Source organism: Berghia stephanieae, chromosome 1 (assembly GCF_034508935.2).
Source record: "Berghia stephanieae isolate SIO BIC M18660-M18661 chromosome 1, UCSD_Bste_1.3, whole genome shotgun sequence".
NCBI lineage: Eukaryota > Metazoa > Mollusca > Gastropoda > Nudibranchia > Aeolidiidae > Berghia > Berghia stephanieae.
Window position 1 is genome coordinate 85,547,564 of NC_088360.1, and position 18,213 is coordinate 85,565,776.

The 18,213-nt window shown below is 32.4% G+C and overlaps 1 protein-coding gene across 4 annotated transcripts in view; it reads right to left on the reverse strand.

Annotated features, from left to right (window-relative positions):
* The window catches only part of LOC144959835 (endoribonuclease Dicer-like), a 40,042-nt gene that overhangs the window by 8,498 nt on the left and 13,331 nt on the right, over positions 1–18,213 (reverse strand). For 2 of the 4 annotated variants that reach the window (XM_078892638.1, XM_078892646.1), the window contains 16 exons: positions 17,042–17,143; positions 16,527–16,669; positions 15,971–16,109; positions 14,664–14,739; positions 14,270–14,409; positions 13,880–14,059; positions 13,059–13,269; positions 12,024–12,280; positions 10,300–10,400; positions 6,029–8,252; positions 4,739–4,955; positions 3,774–4,099; positions 2,652–2,863; positions 2,123–2,381; positions 1,218–1,419; positions 126–201 (listed from right to left, as the gene is read on the reverse strand). In XM_078892638.1, coding sequence (XP_078748764.1) covers positions 126–201; positions 1,218–1,419; positions 2,123–2,381; positions 2,652–2,863; positions 3,774–4,099; positions 4,739–4,955; positions 6,029–8,252; positions 10,300–10,400; positions 12,024–12,280; positions 13,059–13,269; positions 13,880–14,059; positions 14,270–14,409; positions 14,664–14,739; positions 15,971–16,109; positions 16,527–16,669; positions 17,042–17,143 — 4,865 coding nt within the window. Of the gene's footprint in view, positions 1–125; positions 202–1,217; positions 1,420–2,122; positions 2,382–2,651; positions 2,879–3,773; positions 4,100–4,738; positions 4,956–6,028; positions 8,253–10,299; positions 10,401–12,023; positions 12,281–13,058; positions 13,270–13,879; positions 14,060–14,269; positions 14,410–14,663; positions 14,740–15,970; positions 16,110–16,526; positions 16,670–17,041; positions 17,144–18,213 lie in introns of all 4 variants that reach the window. The other 2 variants (XM_078892621.1, XM_078892629.1) reach the window with 1 other exon arrangement.

Below are 18,213 nucleotides of genomic sequence, written 5' to 3' on the forward strand. Positions count from 1 at the left end.
ATATCTATTTGGGTGATGGGGGACTATAATTTTTTTTTTTTTAGATTTCATTCAAATGTTCCAAACTGATTATTAATGAAAATCATGTCTTCATAATTTTATAAAAACGTTCAATTGACACTTACTCAAATTTGGCAGTTTCGGGTTCTCTCTCCAATAACTCCCTAACAGGTGATTTTGGAATGCTTTTCAAGTATTTATCTGTGAATAAAGACATAGTTTAAACATTCTAAAAATAAATAGCTGGAAACATTCTAAAAATAAGTATTGAGATAGCTGGGTAAAAACAATCTGTTTAATGAAAATATAAACTGGAAAATATAAAATGTTTAGAGAATTAAAAATGATTGATAATAGAAAGGAATCTTTTCTCACTAAATTATTAACACTAAAGAGTTCAGAAGTGTTTTGTTCTCTATTAATGTCCTTAATTAAAACAATTTATACTTGATATCAAATATTACCCAATGCATCTGATATTGAAATTCATGAACCAATTTACTATTGAAAAGGGAATCCAATTATTGCTGTCATAAAACATGATTTATTTAACCTCATAAAGTCATGAATTAAATCATGATCATTGTGACTTCAAAGAGACCTTAAGGGATATATTCCTCAAATTCAATTTTATTTAACTTAGTTTATTTCAAAAAATGTAATGGCACTTTCATAACTTAATGTTATTTAAGAGCCTAAGAAAAGGAAGATGCAACGGCATTGCGAAGAAAAATCAAACAGAGTAAGAGTTCAGTGTTTATTGCACTCTTAGGTAACAGAAGAAAAAGTAAGAAAAAGCGGAAAGTTTAAGAAAAGTAAATTCTAAACAGAGATCTAACCCTATGCCCAGTTGAAGACCAATCAAAATGTCCAGAAGATGCAGGTACATGAACATCACCAAATGAGAGACACTCTGATGGTTTCTAACATATAGGTATAAATATTGTAAGTGGCAATTATTACAATACCATGTCACAATTTTTTTTTTAAAACATGCACGTTAATATCCAACTGCCTCAAACACAGAAATAGGTGTCCTGCAAAGTTTTGGTTAAATCAAAGTCATCTCATATCAGGATAGGAGAAAAGGCCACAGAGGTACAAGGAAAATGCAATACCCAGAAGCAGTAACCAACCTTCAGCAACTCCGTAAAATGTATTCAATATTTTTTTAAAACAAACTCTATAAACATGTTAACCACATTTCCAGAACATACCAATGTAGGGTTTCATCATACGGTAGTAGACCCTCCAAACAGTGTCCAAGGACATGCCACTGTCAAGATAAATGGCTCCAGCGACTGACTCAAAAATATCTCCAAGGGCCTTTGGAATTTCCATCTCCACTTGCTCTTCTTCATCTTCCTCCTCCTCATTGTTGTCTTCAGGGTTTACCTCTTCCAAACTCAATTCTTTGTACTATTTTCAAAAATAAAATATTATATCATAAATTTAACACCAAACTGGCAACATGCAGTTAATATAAAATTTATATTTTCTGTGAGAAACATATGAGTTTAAAGAGGGGAAAAAGCTGATTTAATTCAAATAGAAATATCAAACCATTTTATCCAAGTACCTTAAAAATACTTTGAAATGTATCAATATTACTTGGCTTTTCACAAATAGGCTCCAACTGTCTTTGCAAATGCCCAGCTAATCCAGTCTAGAGTGTCGGTAAATGAGACAAGACCTTTTTATTGGAATGACTGATATATTGGCATCACGCTTATATTGACATTTTATCGCGGTGTCGATGTATCCATCCTCAACTGTAGTTCAATTAGAAAAAGATCCTAGAGCGAGGATCAAAAATTCATATTTTCCCCACTAAAACAATACTATAAAATCTAAATCAAGAAAAAAAATCAAAATTTTGGCAAATTTACCCTGAAATAATTTGAACAGATTTTTTTAATGCATTTAAAACATTTCTGAACTGAAACCAGCAACTAATATAATCAAGTCAACAAATCTATTAAGGCTACATTGTAATTATATATTCACAATTTGTGAATGTCGTATCCCTTAATTCAGTTTATCACAGAAAATTCAATACAAAATGTGTGTAATTCCTCAAAAACTTGAATACAAAAAACAGATGACTTTGGATAAATTGTACCTCTTCATCAACATCAATGTCATCACAGTTCTTCTCCTTCTGTGTGGTGACAAATTTGTCGATGACAGCAAATAGGGAAGGTGAGATGGCCTTGAAATAGCAATGAAATCCCCATTTGACAGCCAGAGCAGCAAATATATTGTTATTCACAAGAGCTGACCTCAGATCTGTCAGGATTCCAGGAGAGTATTTCTGGGAATCTTCATACAAATGGCGTGTGATGACGTAATCAAGTATAGCATCCCCGAGAAATTCAACCCTGTTTGATTATTTTAGAAAAGGTAAAGAAAACATGAGAAAAGTTGTTATAATGTTACTATCAAATTGTAAAGAATCAACACCCTGTTTTGATCTTAGAATATAATGGTGGAAAACCAATTAAGAAATAATCAAGTAATAATAACCATAACTCATCAAAGGAAATGGATTTCCAACCCCATAAATCTCAGTAATATTTTTTAAAAATAATTTTATGAGTAACAACATTTTTTAAAAAGCCAATCATCACTGTCATAACATCATTATTCACCTTTGATAACAGTCTGTGATAGTGTTGTAATGATAAGAGGCATGAGTAAAGGCTTGAAGAAGATATGATCGATCTTTGAACTTATAGCAGATCTTCTCCTCCAGATTTTCAAATCCTTCCAACAACTTATTCAGCTGTGCTTTGTCCTTGTGTGTAGATGAAAACATTGGAGATGGTGGGCACTGGAGTTCTCCAAACTCTTGCTCCGATAGCTGAATTGACGATAACTGAATAGTTTCATTTCAAAAACAAGAATAAAACAATTCAACCTAAGAGCTTCTTTTTTTATTCTGGTAAAAATCAAAAGAGGCAAAACCTGCCGCATTAATAGTAAAAGTGATTAGATCACTAATAATGAAAGTGCTACTTCATCAAATTAGTCAAAGGAAAATCTATAAGAATCATAAAAGCTGATTCATGATCTTGTTCAGGCATATCTAGACCTGAGCATGGTTTTTACAATATGGATTATAATTATTTTTTCAATTATTCACATGTTACAAATGCTAGGGGAGATAAGTTTGAGATATTTATTTAAAGTAATTTATCTATTAGAAAAAATACCTTTATTCAAAGAACCGTAGCAATTTGGAATAATCTAAAGTTTGAGACAAAGAATTCTAATTCCATTAATTGTTTTCAGAATGCCATTAATAGATAGCTTACTAACATAATACTTGATTATGATGAATAATGTACCATGACATTGGACATTATAATATTTGCATTTTACATATTATTAATTGAGACTGTTAAATACAGAAAAGTTGACACATCAAACAAATTTTGAACAGGAAAATTGTACTACAATTCTTCATTGTGACATATACTTATCTGTGTATAACATTTAATAATTTGAAACAGCAATAAATACTGAAAATGGGCAAGTTTACAATGAATGTTGGTTTGGAAACTGTTATTGATGTATCAAATACATACAAAGTTCATTTAAAGGTTTTTAAAGCCTATTAACTCTAAAACTATACAATACGATATATACACATTTGTTTTCCGTATCATTCTTGCTTCAAATAATCAAACAACAAATTAATTTTCAACCCCAATACCACAGAATCACAAAATCTACAATATATTAACCAAAAAAAATTTATATGGACATACTTGCAACCAATCTGATTTTGAAATCGCCTTATCCTTGCGTGCATTTCGTTCTCCTACACCTTGCAGGATTCTCTTGGGTAGAACTTTTAGTCCTAGCCAAGACATAAACATGAGGGCAGCCGTACGACCACATGTGGTTAGGTAACAGCCAATCAGAGACTCTACACAATCAGCAATGCTTTTGTCTGGCAGACCATGATGACAAGGGAGACAAAAGGGTATGGCAGTGGTACCAGGGTCTTCCAAATCCTTTTTCTGATCCACCTCTTGGGAATGCTGAAGCCACTCTAACTCCTTGGTGAATTGGACAGCTTCATCTTTTCTCACTGGAAACGGAGTGGTCATACATTTAATCAACAAATCTTATATATATATATATATATATATATATATATATATATATATATATATATATATATATATATATGTAAGAAACAATATTGTAGGAGGAATAAACCAAATGAGGTGAGTATAATAAATAGTATAAAATATATATATATATATATATATATATATATATATATATATATATATATATATATATATATATATATAGAAGACCATTCTACAGACAAATGCCGACTGAGGAAATGATGGACATTGAAACGTTCGTTTTGGTTTAAAAATACGTGAGTGAATTTATTCATTTTTATATGCTCTAACCTAAATTATCAAGCACTTGTGTTCCTACAAGTACCCACTAACAATCATATATAAATATATACATATATAGATAAATAAGGGCATTCACATTTTTTCACCAAGACGATCTTTTCGATGCTGATCTCGCATCTCTTCAGTTGCACAATGAGTTAGTTGTTGATATTTTCGTCCCTATTTCTTGTTCTGGTGTGTTTCAGTTCCATTTGAATGCCCCACCCAGAGATACATGCATGCATAATGCAAATATTATCATCAAATATGTACAAAAGCAAACATTATTATTAAATATGTAAAATGCTTGCCTGTTTCAGATGAATCATCAATGGAATAATTTGGTGGAGAGTTGCTGCTTTTCAATGGAGGAACAAGGACTACTTTTGGCACAGGACCTCTCCTCCTTTCATCATTGATAATATAACCAGGAGGCAGCCAATTTTCATATGGCTCAAACTTTGTAGACACCATGTACTCAGCCAAACCTTTCCTCCTTCCAAGTCTGTACAAATTGTAATTGCTCACCTGTCAAAAGACAGGCGAAATGACAAATGATATGGCAATATGAAAGGCTGATACAGAATTTGCAAATAATTTAGAAAATTGATCTTCCGTAAAAAAATATTGTAAAATCAATTGAAATGCTAGTTTTTAATTATAAAATAATTCCCTCATTCTTTGAAACGTTGTGAAAAAATCTGCAACCTAATTTGTATAATTCCCCTCAATTTGGTAGAGTCACGCTCTCACCGGCCAGGCGGAGTTGTCGTACCAATAAGGTCGCAGGTTCAAACCCCACCACCGCGCGATAATTTTTTATTCTCTATTGTCTTCTGGCACTTTTCTACTCACTTCATCTCTTGTTGTTACAACATAAGTGCCTGCTCCACCCACTTTTCTGAATTAAAAATTCACCCCATATACCGGAACGTACTCAATGTCTTAATCGTTTCTATGTTATATGTTTGTGTTGAGAATATTGGCTATTAAGCTTAACTGCTGGCCAGGTAACTTCGCGATGGTTGTGTGGTGAACCCGCGGTCTCCAGAAGTCGGTGAGAGAGAGAGCTCTAGGAATGACCCGAGTTTGAAATAAATATTTTTGTGTTCGTGGATAGCTCATACGGTAGAGTCATGCTCTCACCGGCCAGGCGGAGTTGTCGTACCAATAAGGTCGCAGGTTCAAACCCCACCACCGCCGCGAAAATTTTTTATTCTCTATTGTCTTCTGGCACTTTTCTACTCACTTCATCTCTTTATGTATTGTGTGTTTCATAAACATGCAGAGCAAATGGAAAAAAAGCCTTCAGATGCTCCATAGGACGATTTTAACTTTTTATTATTTTAATACAATAGCTCAGATTAAAATCATACATAAGATAATGATCAGTTAACATACAATAAATATACATTGAATGTATCAAAACATTTTTAAAAGGAGAAAATTCATTGATAAAATATAGACTATTTATCATGACAGAGGATATACAGATGATCGGGTAAAAAAAACCCACACAAATAAACCTACTCTTGTAATAAGACTAATTTTCTATCCATTAATCAAGTCATAACTTTATACTTAGTCATTATGCACTTTACCTGTTTACTCCTCAAATAGCTCAACTTTCCCTCATGTATCCCAGGGTATGAACAATAAAGGTATACAGTGATTGCATATTTGAGGAAGGAGTCACCGATGGTCTCCAATCTCTCCAGGCTGAAGAAATCATTGGCATTGGACATGGTTAAAGCCTGAAGAATCAAACATGGACTTGGACCAGCGAATGTCTTCAGATTTCGATCCTCATCTAAGCTGATGACTGAAGACGAGTGATAAACTTCCACTTGCTTTTGATTAAGTTTGTTATTCAGCCTTTGGTTATTTATTTTACTATCATCCTCCTCACGGTCAGATTTCCAAACATCAATTGTAAAGGAATTTTCTGAATTAGTATTCTTTGAATTTTCTTTGAATTCGGAATAATTAATATCTTTCTGTGAGTTTTCTTTCTTATCTGGCGCTGGAGAAAATTTTGAATATTCTTCTCTTGATGTTTTATTCTCTTGTTTTGAATTCCATTGTTCAATAATTAAATCCCTCTTACTACCTGGAGGTGGATCAGCGGTGTCAAAAGAGAATTTAATTACATTTTCATCATAACAATCTGGATTGTCAAATTTTTCATTTTTCTTCCCTTCCTTATAAGACGTCTTCTCAGTACTATATTGAGTTGTTTGATCCCATCCAAATCCATCAGATTGGAATGCAGAAGAAGGCTTGGTTGCAGGCAAGATGAGATCAACATGAATATCATTCAAATCATCACATAGAGAATTCATCACAATTGCTGGACTAGATGAAGGATGGCATGGTGCAGAAAGTGAAGTGTCACAAACCTTAAATGCAGTTTCATTTGCATAGTTTGTATTGTTACATTTTGGCTCATTACAGCTTATATTATCTTTGCATACGTCATTTTTCTCATGCAGTAAACTTCTCATACATTCAGCATAAGACCGGTCTAAGGATTTGCTAATATTATATTTATTTTGAAGTGCATTTGAGCTCCTTTTCTCATTGTAATACTCAGATTTATTATCAGACATTGCATCGTTTCGAACGCTTTTATAATTAACTGAATTGTTTAAGGCAGATATAGGTGCTGATTGATCGTTTTCAATCTCACAACCGTTAGAGGAATATATCACATGATTTTGTACATTAGATTCATTCTTCTTTGTTGAAGGAATGGCGTTATCAGATGTATTGATATTATCATTGAGAGGTTTATCAATAGTGGAGGTAATTTCAGCAGCTGCAGTTGAAGATGGTGTAAACTGAGGCGTATAAATCTGGTTTAATGTTGGTGTTGAGTTGGTACAATCTGGAACAGTTACCTCAGCTGCCTTACATTGATAAGATGAGATCTTACATGATGCACAAGATTGTAGATTTGAGGATATATTTGATGGTGATGATGGCAATGGTGTAGAGGAATGACTTGTGGTGGTGGTGGAGGTGGTAAAAACACCTTGACCATTCATGGTAGCACCTTTTGATTCTTCTTGTGGTATATGATTGTCAATATTGCATATTTCATTTGATTCTAAGCAGGTTGAAATAGTACTAGCTTCATTGAACTGACTCTTACAATCGCAATAATCATAAGATGAAACCGATTTGAGAAATCCATTTACAGAAGTGTGTTGCAAATTATTTTCTTTTGATTCATGAACACCATTTGGAGTAGATTTCAAAGACAGAGATCCATTTTTATTCTTTATAAGACCATTGGACATTGCTGTGGGTAAAGATTCATCATGATTATGATTAAAACATTCAGATACTTTGTCTCTGTGAGCTTTTCTAATTGATTCATTGTTTGTTGTGGCTTTCACATCGTCATCAAGGCGTTGGGCTATTCTTTTTATGTCATCTTCATTTTTTATAATCTTCTCTTCTGCTTGTCTTTTTGTTGCTTCTTCAAGACTGCCATTCTTTGAATCACAATCCTTTATCTTTTCTGGACTTGTCTCAAACCCAAAATCTAACTTTGGAAACTGGAATTCCTCTGGAAGATTTTCAATCCCTATTCCAGTCTCTTGTGAAATCCTTTTCCGTAACTCCTCAGATAGGAGAAGACAATTCAGCCGATACAAAATGGCAGGTAAGCAAACAGCTTTTCTCCAAAGGGATGCAGGAATTACATGAACATCACACAATTCAGGAATCAAAATTTGTTTCTGTTGCAAATTCTCTCTTCTAGCTTTCTTGGTTTCTGCACTGCTGGTTGGCAATGCTACTCCTTTCTGGTTCATGTACCTACGAATGAAAACAAACCTACATTTGAAAACTAACATCTCAAAGTTCTACCCTAACAATGTACTTAAAACTGAACATGACCCAGTTTTTCTGATCAATTATTAAGATGGGAAAATGAAAGTTATACTATTATGTAAATCAATATTATGTGCCTGCCATCCGATTTCTCAAATTCTATATTCTGTATTCTGGATCTTTATAGTTGTAATGATGTAATTGGGTGGGTTTCTATTAAGCATTTGCCTCCTCTTGGAAATAGTGATCATGAAGTTATACATATCTCTCTAAACATTCCAGAAAACTTTTAAAACTGAATGCAAAGAAAGTTTATGACTATTATAAAGGAAACTATGAAGAGGCTAGAAGGTGCTTGGCTGAATTGGATTGGTCCAATTACTTTGAGATGGATGTTCAAATGGCCTGGGTCTATTTAAAATATACACTAAAAGAGATAGAGTCATGTTTTATCCCTCTTAGGGTATCTAAAAAAATAAATAAACCTCTATGGATGTCTCATGATGTTAAAAAAGTTGTAAACAAAAAATGTAGATTATATTTCAAAATTTTAAGGTATAAATCTAAAGAAAATTTTCAAACCTATGCTACGCACACAAATATGACAAAATATGACGTGACCTTTTAGCTCTGTCTCAGAATGAGATTAATTGCTTTGTCCTTGGCTACGGGGAAACAGTCAGATGTATAGTATTAGTTTTAACAGTATATTTTTATTATTGATGTTTTCTGTCTTCCCTTATAAAATTATCTCTCAGTAATGAATTGTAATACTTTTTCTTTTGGTTGTTGCTGTTTTGAATATCATGATTTGTAAAAAATTGATTGTATTTCACTTGTTAGGATCCTTTGTGTCTTTGATTTCTAAACGATCTCAAACTAAGTACACTGAGGGGTGCTATTGGAATTAAATCCGTTCCCTAGTTGAACCATTTGCCTTTGTCTTATTTATTTGCAGGTGCATTTGACAAAAGTATACTTTTAGACTACCTCATACATTTTCTGTCTTTTCAATGCCCTGAAATGATCTACAAGAAAACAATCTTTCACATGGAATAATTGAAGTACACAAGGGTGTTTCGCTCTATATCAGTAAGGAAAATTATTTAAATGTTTGTGATATTCTAAAAGATTCATTATTTTGTCTTTGAGAATTTATTCTGTAATTCTACCTAACAATAAGTTAAACTAATATGTCTGTAACTTCTAGGTTCGTTTCTATTGCCCTTGATGAATGATGGCAACATTCGCAAAATTCCAATCTTCTAGAACTATTAGCAATAGAAATGTGTTAAATAAGATAGAAAGGCGATTTTATGTTGGAATTTCCCTGAGTAAACGAGGATAAAGATCACCCAGACCAAAGCATTTTGTTACACCTACCTAGTGTTAATAAATGTCAATAACTTTATTATCTGAAACAGAATTACCATGATATAATTCCAATCTTCTTTATTGTCAACGAATGGGGTATAAGTGTGGTCCTCATTTACAAAAACAATACAAGATATTATTGCTGTTGTGCTTCTGTTATTTTTATTATCATTAATATTATTATTATCATTATATTATCATATTATATTAGTATTATCATTGTAAGTATTAGTGGCATTACCATTGTATTTTTGTGATTATTAATGGTATCATTTTATTTTTTGGTTCCATTTACCATTTTTTTTCTCACTTTCATGTATGTTGTCATCAAATTGTATGAATTATTGGCAAAAGCCTAAGATTAAATAAACTTTGGAACTTAACTCAGTTTTCAAAATGACCTGCCTAAAATAAAACACATAGTTGCAATTTAAGAGACATGACACAATTCAATAAAAAATAAATTCTCCAACATGATGGTGAGATTAATTTTTCCAACATAGTAATTGTGGGGTGTTATTTTTCTCTCTTTTTAACATAAATATTCTTTTTTTTTTATAAGTGAAGATATTGGTTAAAGAAATCAGCCAATTCATAAATTATAAATCACACTTTACGTTGACATAAAATAACCACAAATAAATTACAAGCTTCAAACCTTGGAGTCAAGAGATTCAAACGTATAGAAGTGTGATCAACATCCAATAAAGGCTGTGTTGTATTCGTGATGGAAAGACCATACTTCATGGTATAATAATCCTGAGGAAAAAAATGGAAATTAAAATTTTAAAATTCTTAAATATTATTAATACTAAATCCTCCTCCTTCAATGTAACCTGTAAAAATAACACAGACACACACAAGCATATTTGCACACACGCACTAGCACCAAACACAAACACACACTCACAAATGCAAGCATGAGCAATTATACTAACACACACACACCAGAGCTGCCAACTTGACAAAATATCTTAAAGGGACAATTGACATTGATTTCAGTGGCACTTCAGTGTCGCATAAAAGTCTATTTTGACCTACAGACAACTTCATCGAGACAATTGTTAATGAATGAGTATAATTTAAAACCACATTAGCACATTAGAACAATTAAAACTATCATTTTCTTACCTATTTCCTCACATTTGACAGTTATAGAAAGTCTATGTGGTAATTTCCACAATGTACATTCCATGCAAATTGATGACTTTTAACAGAAACAATAAATTCCAAAGTAATATGTTATCAAATTATCCTCCAGGTTCCAAAGAACAGGCCTAAGAGTAAGCCAGCTACTCAAATTTCAAAATACACAAGAAAATTATGAACATGTCCTCAAAATATAATATACACTATGCACAAAATCAAAAGAAAACTATAAAATGTTCTCACTATATATATATATATATATATATATATATATATATATATATATATATATAATATATATATATATATATATATATATATATTATATATATATATATATATATATATATATATATATGTATATATATATATGTATATATATATATGTATATAATATATATATATATATATATATATATATATATATATATATATATATATATATATATATATATATATATATATATATATATATACACATGTCCTCCACTCCTCCGCATCTAATTATCTATTCTCTATGATTTAGCTAAAGTCTTAGCTGTTGTCTTTTTGCAAGACTTAAGCAGTTCTGGATTAGTTTTGCAGATTGATTAGAAACTGTCAAATAGTAATAAGAAGACGCAGGCCGTGGCAGTCTCGGAGCAAAGCATTGAATGGATGGATTTAGCCTTGACAGCCCCCCACACACACACTTTATCAAACACACGAGTGTGCCAGCACACACACACACACATACACACTGTCAAAATGAAATAGGAATCACAATAATACTCCCAAATGGAGGCAGCATCTCGGCCCCTGACCCCTCGTGTTGGAGGCAACATATAATATCTCTGTCATTGACACCCCCCCCCCCCCCCCTAACTAATCAGACACACAAAATGTGTATTGATGAACATGAGGACAATAACGAAAAAGACCATAAGTAACACTTTTAAATCCCAATTTGTTATCAGAATCCATACTAAAACAGAGAAAATGATAATGATCAGCTTTGTTCACTCTGATGTTTTTACTAGACATAAATTTTTTTTTAATTTCCCTAAATTGAAACACAGAATTTTTGACTTGAAAGCGGACTCCCTCACTTTATTACATACTTTATAAAGTTAAATTCAATTTAATTAATAAAAGTTAAAAACCTGTACAATTTGATAAATAAACAAACTTTAAAAATAAACTAGGATTGGATCTTTGAACACAATGAAAATATTCAATAAGAATTCCGAGCACCTGGAATGTTTTGTACAAGTCTGGAGAAGGAAAGGGACTGCAAGGATTCAAATCATTCCTTATTTCAGCCACATAAAAGTGTTGGGGTTGATCAATATTTCTGTATGATGGCATGACGACTGCATCCTCAAATTTCTCAAAAGCAAAAGTGAATGGCTCCCGATCTGGTGCGTTTCCAAGATTCCTACGCTTTTCCAACTTCATGAAATCAATGACTTTGTCGATGAACAGCCAGTCAATATCTAGATTGACATCACCTTAGAAAATGAAAGGGAGGATAAAGCAAAACCGTTAAATTCCAAACACTTTATTATTTTGAATTCTATAAAATGAAATGACAATCATGTGGCTATGTGGTCTTGTGGCATGACACTCACTTTTGGATCGGAAGGTCCTGGATTTGAGCCTCGATCTGCGTATAGTTGAGTCCTTGGAAAAATCTCTTTACTCACATTCTCTCACAGTACTCAGGTTTAAAATGAGTACATGGCCATGAACAGCATTGTCTCTGTCCAAAAAAAAAAATTGTAAAATATCGCCTAACAGGCATCATTCTCGTTCTACATGTTACATGTTGCTTTTGGTCAGGGACCCCTTGAAAACACTTTGAGCACATTTAGTGGATATTGTGCCATATAAAAGTCCAAGTTTTAGACAAAATATAAAATACAGTTTTGTGAAGAGCTGGTCAAAAAAAAAGTTCTATCCAAATGAGGAAGTGGAAATGGATTGGTCATAACTCGAGATGAAAGAACAACCACATTATCTGCCAATCCTTAATCAGATAATCCCATTGGTTGAGGACCTTAGACCAGTAAACCTCACTTGGAGGCAGCACAGAACAGATCAGGATAGCAGGCAATTAAGGACGCTCCAGTCTTCTCGAGGAGTGAAGAGGAATAAGTCAATTGAGAATGGTATCGAACTCTAAATGAACACTTGCAACACACCAAGCATTACAATAATGGATTTTGAGGATTCCACAAATTTTTTAAATAGAAAGAATACATGCAAATAATATTTCATACACCTTACCATTTAGAGGTATCACCATGCACCCAGACTCTGCTTTCTCCATAGCAAATTCCATTGGTTCTTTCTCCAGATTGAGTACCCCAGAGAAAAGAAAATGATGGAAACTTTTCAACTTGGTTAGCTGTTCATCTGTAAATATGGCATCTGTTTTTAGTACATCAATAGAGGCAGTAACTTCTCCAGAGCGTGTGTAGATGGGAAATGAAGGCATCTGATTGACAATACATAACATTCAAGACATTAATAAGTAGCAGAAAACCTAGTCAAACTCAAATTAATTTGATCACTAGAAAAAGTGGTTGAATAAATATGCACAATACTAAAAAAAAAAGTCAAAAGAGAATTTGTCTGGTGTCTCGGAGTTATAGCGCTATATAAGTTTTCAGCATTATTATTATTAATGATGAAATATAGACAAATCCAATTAACAAAAACTGTTGAATATTTCAAGATCTTGTCATTTGCTTACAAAGATGAGAAAATCGATCAAGGAATTCTCAAATTTCAACTGCACAAAATATAAGATTTAACAGAAAAAGCATTTGTTTTTATGAAAATTTTATGAAATTGAAAATCGACTCAATGTGGTATAATATACCGGAAAGGTATTCCTTTTCCCCAACTATTGACTTTGCGGGCTAACAAACATTGTTTTTATTCAAAACTTACCAATTACAGCCACAATTCAGCTTAGAAGCAAATAACGAATTCTTAAAAGCAAACAGTATTCTTTTAAAGAGAAACCTGCCATGTGATCAAGAAAATAAGAAAAAACTTAGCTCCAGTTTTGATGAAGAAAAAACAATCAATCAATGTCCCACCTGAGGAATTCTCTTGGAGAGTATAAGGCCCAGAGTTTGGCGAGTGTCTTCAGGTGCATATATAGAACGACCCCTTGTATTTTGTTCATCTGTGATTCTTCCTGTCAGTCGCATGTTTAACAAATACAAATAGCAAGGTTGTTTCTCACTCACTTGATTATGAGCAAGTGCATCTGAAACCTAAATTTTTAAAAAACAAAACAAATGAGCAATGTTTTAAAAGAATGAAATGGCAAATTAAAATACAAACCAAATACAATAAATCTAGATTTTATAAGCCAAACAATATATTACCTCCATATTCTATTTGGCTTCAAGATACTGAAAAAAAAACAAAATTAAGAAAAGAAACCTTGTCATAAAGACAAAGGAAAATAGCCACAAACTCACCTTTTTAACATAGTATTGTTTTCTCTTCGTTGTTCCTGGTCTGGCTTGCCCAGCAGCATCTTCCTCATCTGCCCACTCTTCCTCTTCTTCATATAAAAACATTTCTTTTCCAACCGGAACCAAGTTATCATCGAGTTCTCCTGTTATGGAAAATAAACATGCTAGTGGAATTTTCTTTCATAATTATTTTGCTTCTGACTTCTGACCAGAGATTCCATTTATTTATGTAAAAAAAATCACATGTTCTGATACAGAATGAAAGAAACGTAAATCTATGCTTTAAAAAAAAATATAGACAATATGACGTTTCAATAATGGACTAAAGGGATAGCTGCCTACAGAAATATTCATATTTACATGTTATTCTATAACAAAACTTTTGACACTGAGTTACCTTTTTTATGGAGAAGTTCACACATTTTAAGAGCAACAGCTTTCTCTGCTAGCTTCACTGACATCATTTCAGGCCCCTTGAATTGATATTTAACACAAAAATTGAAAAGATAATAAATTTTTTTTTAAAAGTTTAGAATACTGTAGCTGTCAGACTATAAATGAGGCAAGTCTGAAAATTTACCACAATCATACCAACCAATTGAAATTTAGATTTAGGGCATAATTATCAAATTTTGATGTCGTCTGTTTATCCCCCATTTCGCAATATTTCATAATACTAAAGCCATTCCCAAGCCAAGCCTATTGTCACATGAGTTGTTTTTAAAAAAATTCCTTTGGTGTTTTCTGGATTCAGCAACTTAACAATTAAGATCATTCTAAACAAAATCACCCCCCTTTATTTTTTTCAATAAAGGTATTTCATTATCTGGTTGAATAAGTCAGTATAAAAAATAAATTAATCAATTATTTGTCGAATTTAATCAATAAAATACACGTCATAAAAACATATCTAGAATCTCAGAGCATCCATAGTGTAAAATATGATTAGATGCAAAATTATATGCAAATCTTAAAAACCAAAACATATATTGTGAAAACCAGAAGTATATAACCACAAAACTTATATATTGTGAAAACCAGGAGTATACAACCCACTGAAATAATTGTAGTAATAATTGTTTTTTGTTTGTTGTTTGTTGCTTTAGGTCTCTTCCAACACAATTGAGGTTATATGAGAGACCGCTGAAACAAAAAAACAAGAAATCTAACAAAAATAGTACAAATGTAAATCAAAATCATAACCTAAAGATATCATAAGCTAAATTATAAATAACCAAGAACAAACAGGCAGAAGATTTACAGAAAACAAAATATCCCCTGTCAAAAATACAATCACAAACCAAAGAAGCAGGATAGGCTAGTAAAGAGAAGAAGAAACGACATCACTATCGGATCGTACACCCATGCGAACATCATCGGTATATGATTCAAGAGTGATGCTCCCATCCAACCACCCGCTAGTAATAATTGTGGTGCCTGAATTTCCCTGAAGCAGTATCATTATAATTATCATCATCATAGAAAGAGGAAATCTTCAACTTCACATTGACACGAAACCAGAATTAACCGGATATCTGGCCCCATATATGATTATGGATCAGCCGTGTACCAGTGAGAACCCTAATCATGGATCAACTATGAACCCCTGAAAATCTAGGAAATCACAAAATTCTGCGGATCCAAAGAAAATTGAGATCCATGCATTACAATAAAAAGAAGAAAAAAAAGAGATACAACAATTACCTTTAATTCTTGCTTAATTGGTGAATTGATAGGAAGCCTCAAATGGGCAATATATGTAGGTGGTTCTCCTTGAACTGTTTCAATACGACACTGGGGCGTCAAATGTGTGAAAGCATCACTTGGTAGTTTGGCACAATATCTGAACAGTAAAGAAAACAAGCAATCAATCACAAAAAAACAGAACATCTATTCCAAAGAAGATACTTGGAAAACGTTGGTTCATTTTCGTTCAAAATTCGATATTGAGAAATTGAAACCAGACTGCCTGAGGCAACAGCAAAATCTGTATAAATTTTCCCCAAAAAAATCCAAATTAAAAAAAAAAAAATCTTTATCAGCCCAAATGGCATGATTTTCATCCTTTGTATTTTGGGGTTGTTTTTTTTTTCAAAATGTAAGTAACTTAGCAATATTTCAGTCAACTTTCCTCAAAAATGGCTAGAAAATCCCAATCTGGGGAGAAAAATATCCAAATTTGACCACTTTGGCTCCAGTAACACTTCAATTTTAGTTATGAAAATCATTTAAATATAATGTTTTGCTGGAATCATAGTACCTGTTAATCAAAGTAATAGCACCTTCCATTCCAATTTCTGCATAACAAGATGAATAAGGCGGAAGAGAACACATCAGATTTTTTTCTTCAATGTTCAATTCTGGAGTATCAATTGTTTCAATTTTGCGATTTCCAAGTAAAACCTGCATAAAAATGAAAAATAAAACTGTTTTTTTAGATAAAAGAAATTGTGCCAATAGCTGATTATTTCGGGAAGAGTCACTCTAGAAATAAACTAGATTGTTATTATTATTATTATCATAATAATAATTAATCATCATTATTATCATTTCAAACATCATCATAATCACATTATCATCATTATTATTATTATTATTATTAAGTTTAAAGTTAAAGAACTAAGAAAATCACATATATGTCAAAGATCACAATCATATCTGGTCTCACAGCAATCATGCCATTTTTGTGAAAAACTTTTAAGATGCTTCCTACAGTTTGGAAAATACAACAAGAAACAATGGGATTTATCATATTCAAATCAAAGCAAACCTTACTTGCTCTATTCCTTTAAAAATTTGGAGATTTGACAGGAAAAATGAGCTGTTGCCTTCATCCAGGAGAATTACAAATGAAGACTCCCTTGCTCGTGCTCTGCCCTGATGTTCAGAGGAAAAAGAAGGAAGTGGATTGTATTGAAGGAAGCGGATTGTATTTTAGGGAAATCTTATTTAAAAAGTCAATTCAACAAACCAATGAAGTTTTTTTAAAAATTGAGCATAATATTGTTTTGTTTAGATGACTGCATAACAAAATATTTTTTATTTAAGAAAAATAAAACAAAAACAAAAACAACCCTACTTATTCTGGGACAAAACCAGTTATTCTGGTTGTAAGTTCAAGCGCTTTACCAATTGAGCTATCTGGACCCCTGTTATGGTCTAAGAGAGATAATTATCATATTATCTCATCCCATAAGGTAATCTAGAGTTGTCCTCAACTATAGTCACTTGCCTAAACCCACAGACCTTAGTTGAGTGATTTGTTAGTTCAGTCCCTGTTTGTGTCGTCTGAGGAGAGGATGTGTGTGTGAAAATGGAGTGACCGGTGTTCAATGTTGTCTATATATGTTTAAGTGTTTGTAAGTATGTTGTCTGGGTAGTGTAAGTATAGTTCGTAATATAAGTTTAATTGTTTTAAACGTTTGGTTATTCCTTTTGCTTAACTTAATACCATGTTCATCCTATCAACTTCTCCTATGTGCACTCATATGGAAGTTGTCCTGTCTAGCCGACGCACTTTGTCATTCTATATCTTTTTCTTTTCTTCTCTCCATCTTGGCTTATCATAATCTTATGATGTGAGCCCGGAGACTTCTATCAGTGGGCCCTTCATTCTATATTATGTTCAGGCTGCATTTGTCTTCTGACTTATGACAAAGCGGTTGTCTTGAACCCCTCTTTATAAAAAAACCCATAACAACCCCTTTAGCATGGTAAAATGTTAAAAACAAAATGAATTGCTTCAAGAAAATTTAACAATTTTAGTACTTTAACAGTGATAGTTATTGTCTCAGTCTAATCTTCTAGCCATAAAGCGGGGGGTAATTCTTGCCCCCAAATAAAGTCTAAATCATATTCAAAGTAAGCGGTCAGTTTAATAAATAATAATATTGTTTTAAAAACAACTTTATAGGCTAAACAAGGCTAATATGAAATATGCAGTATTC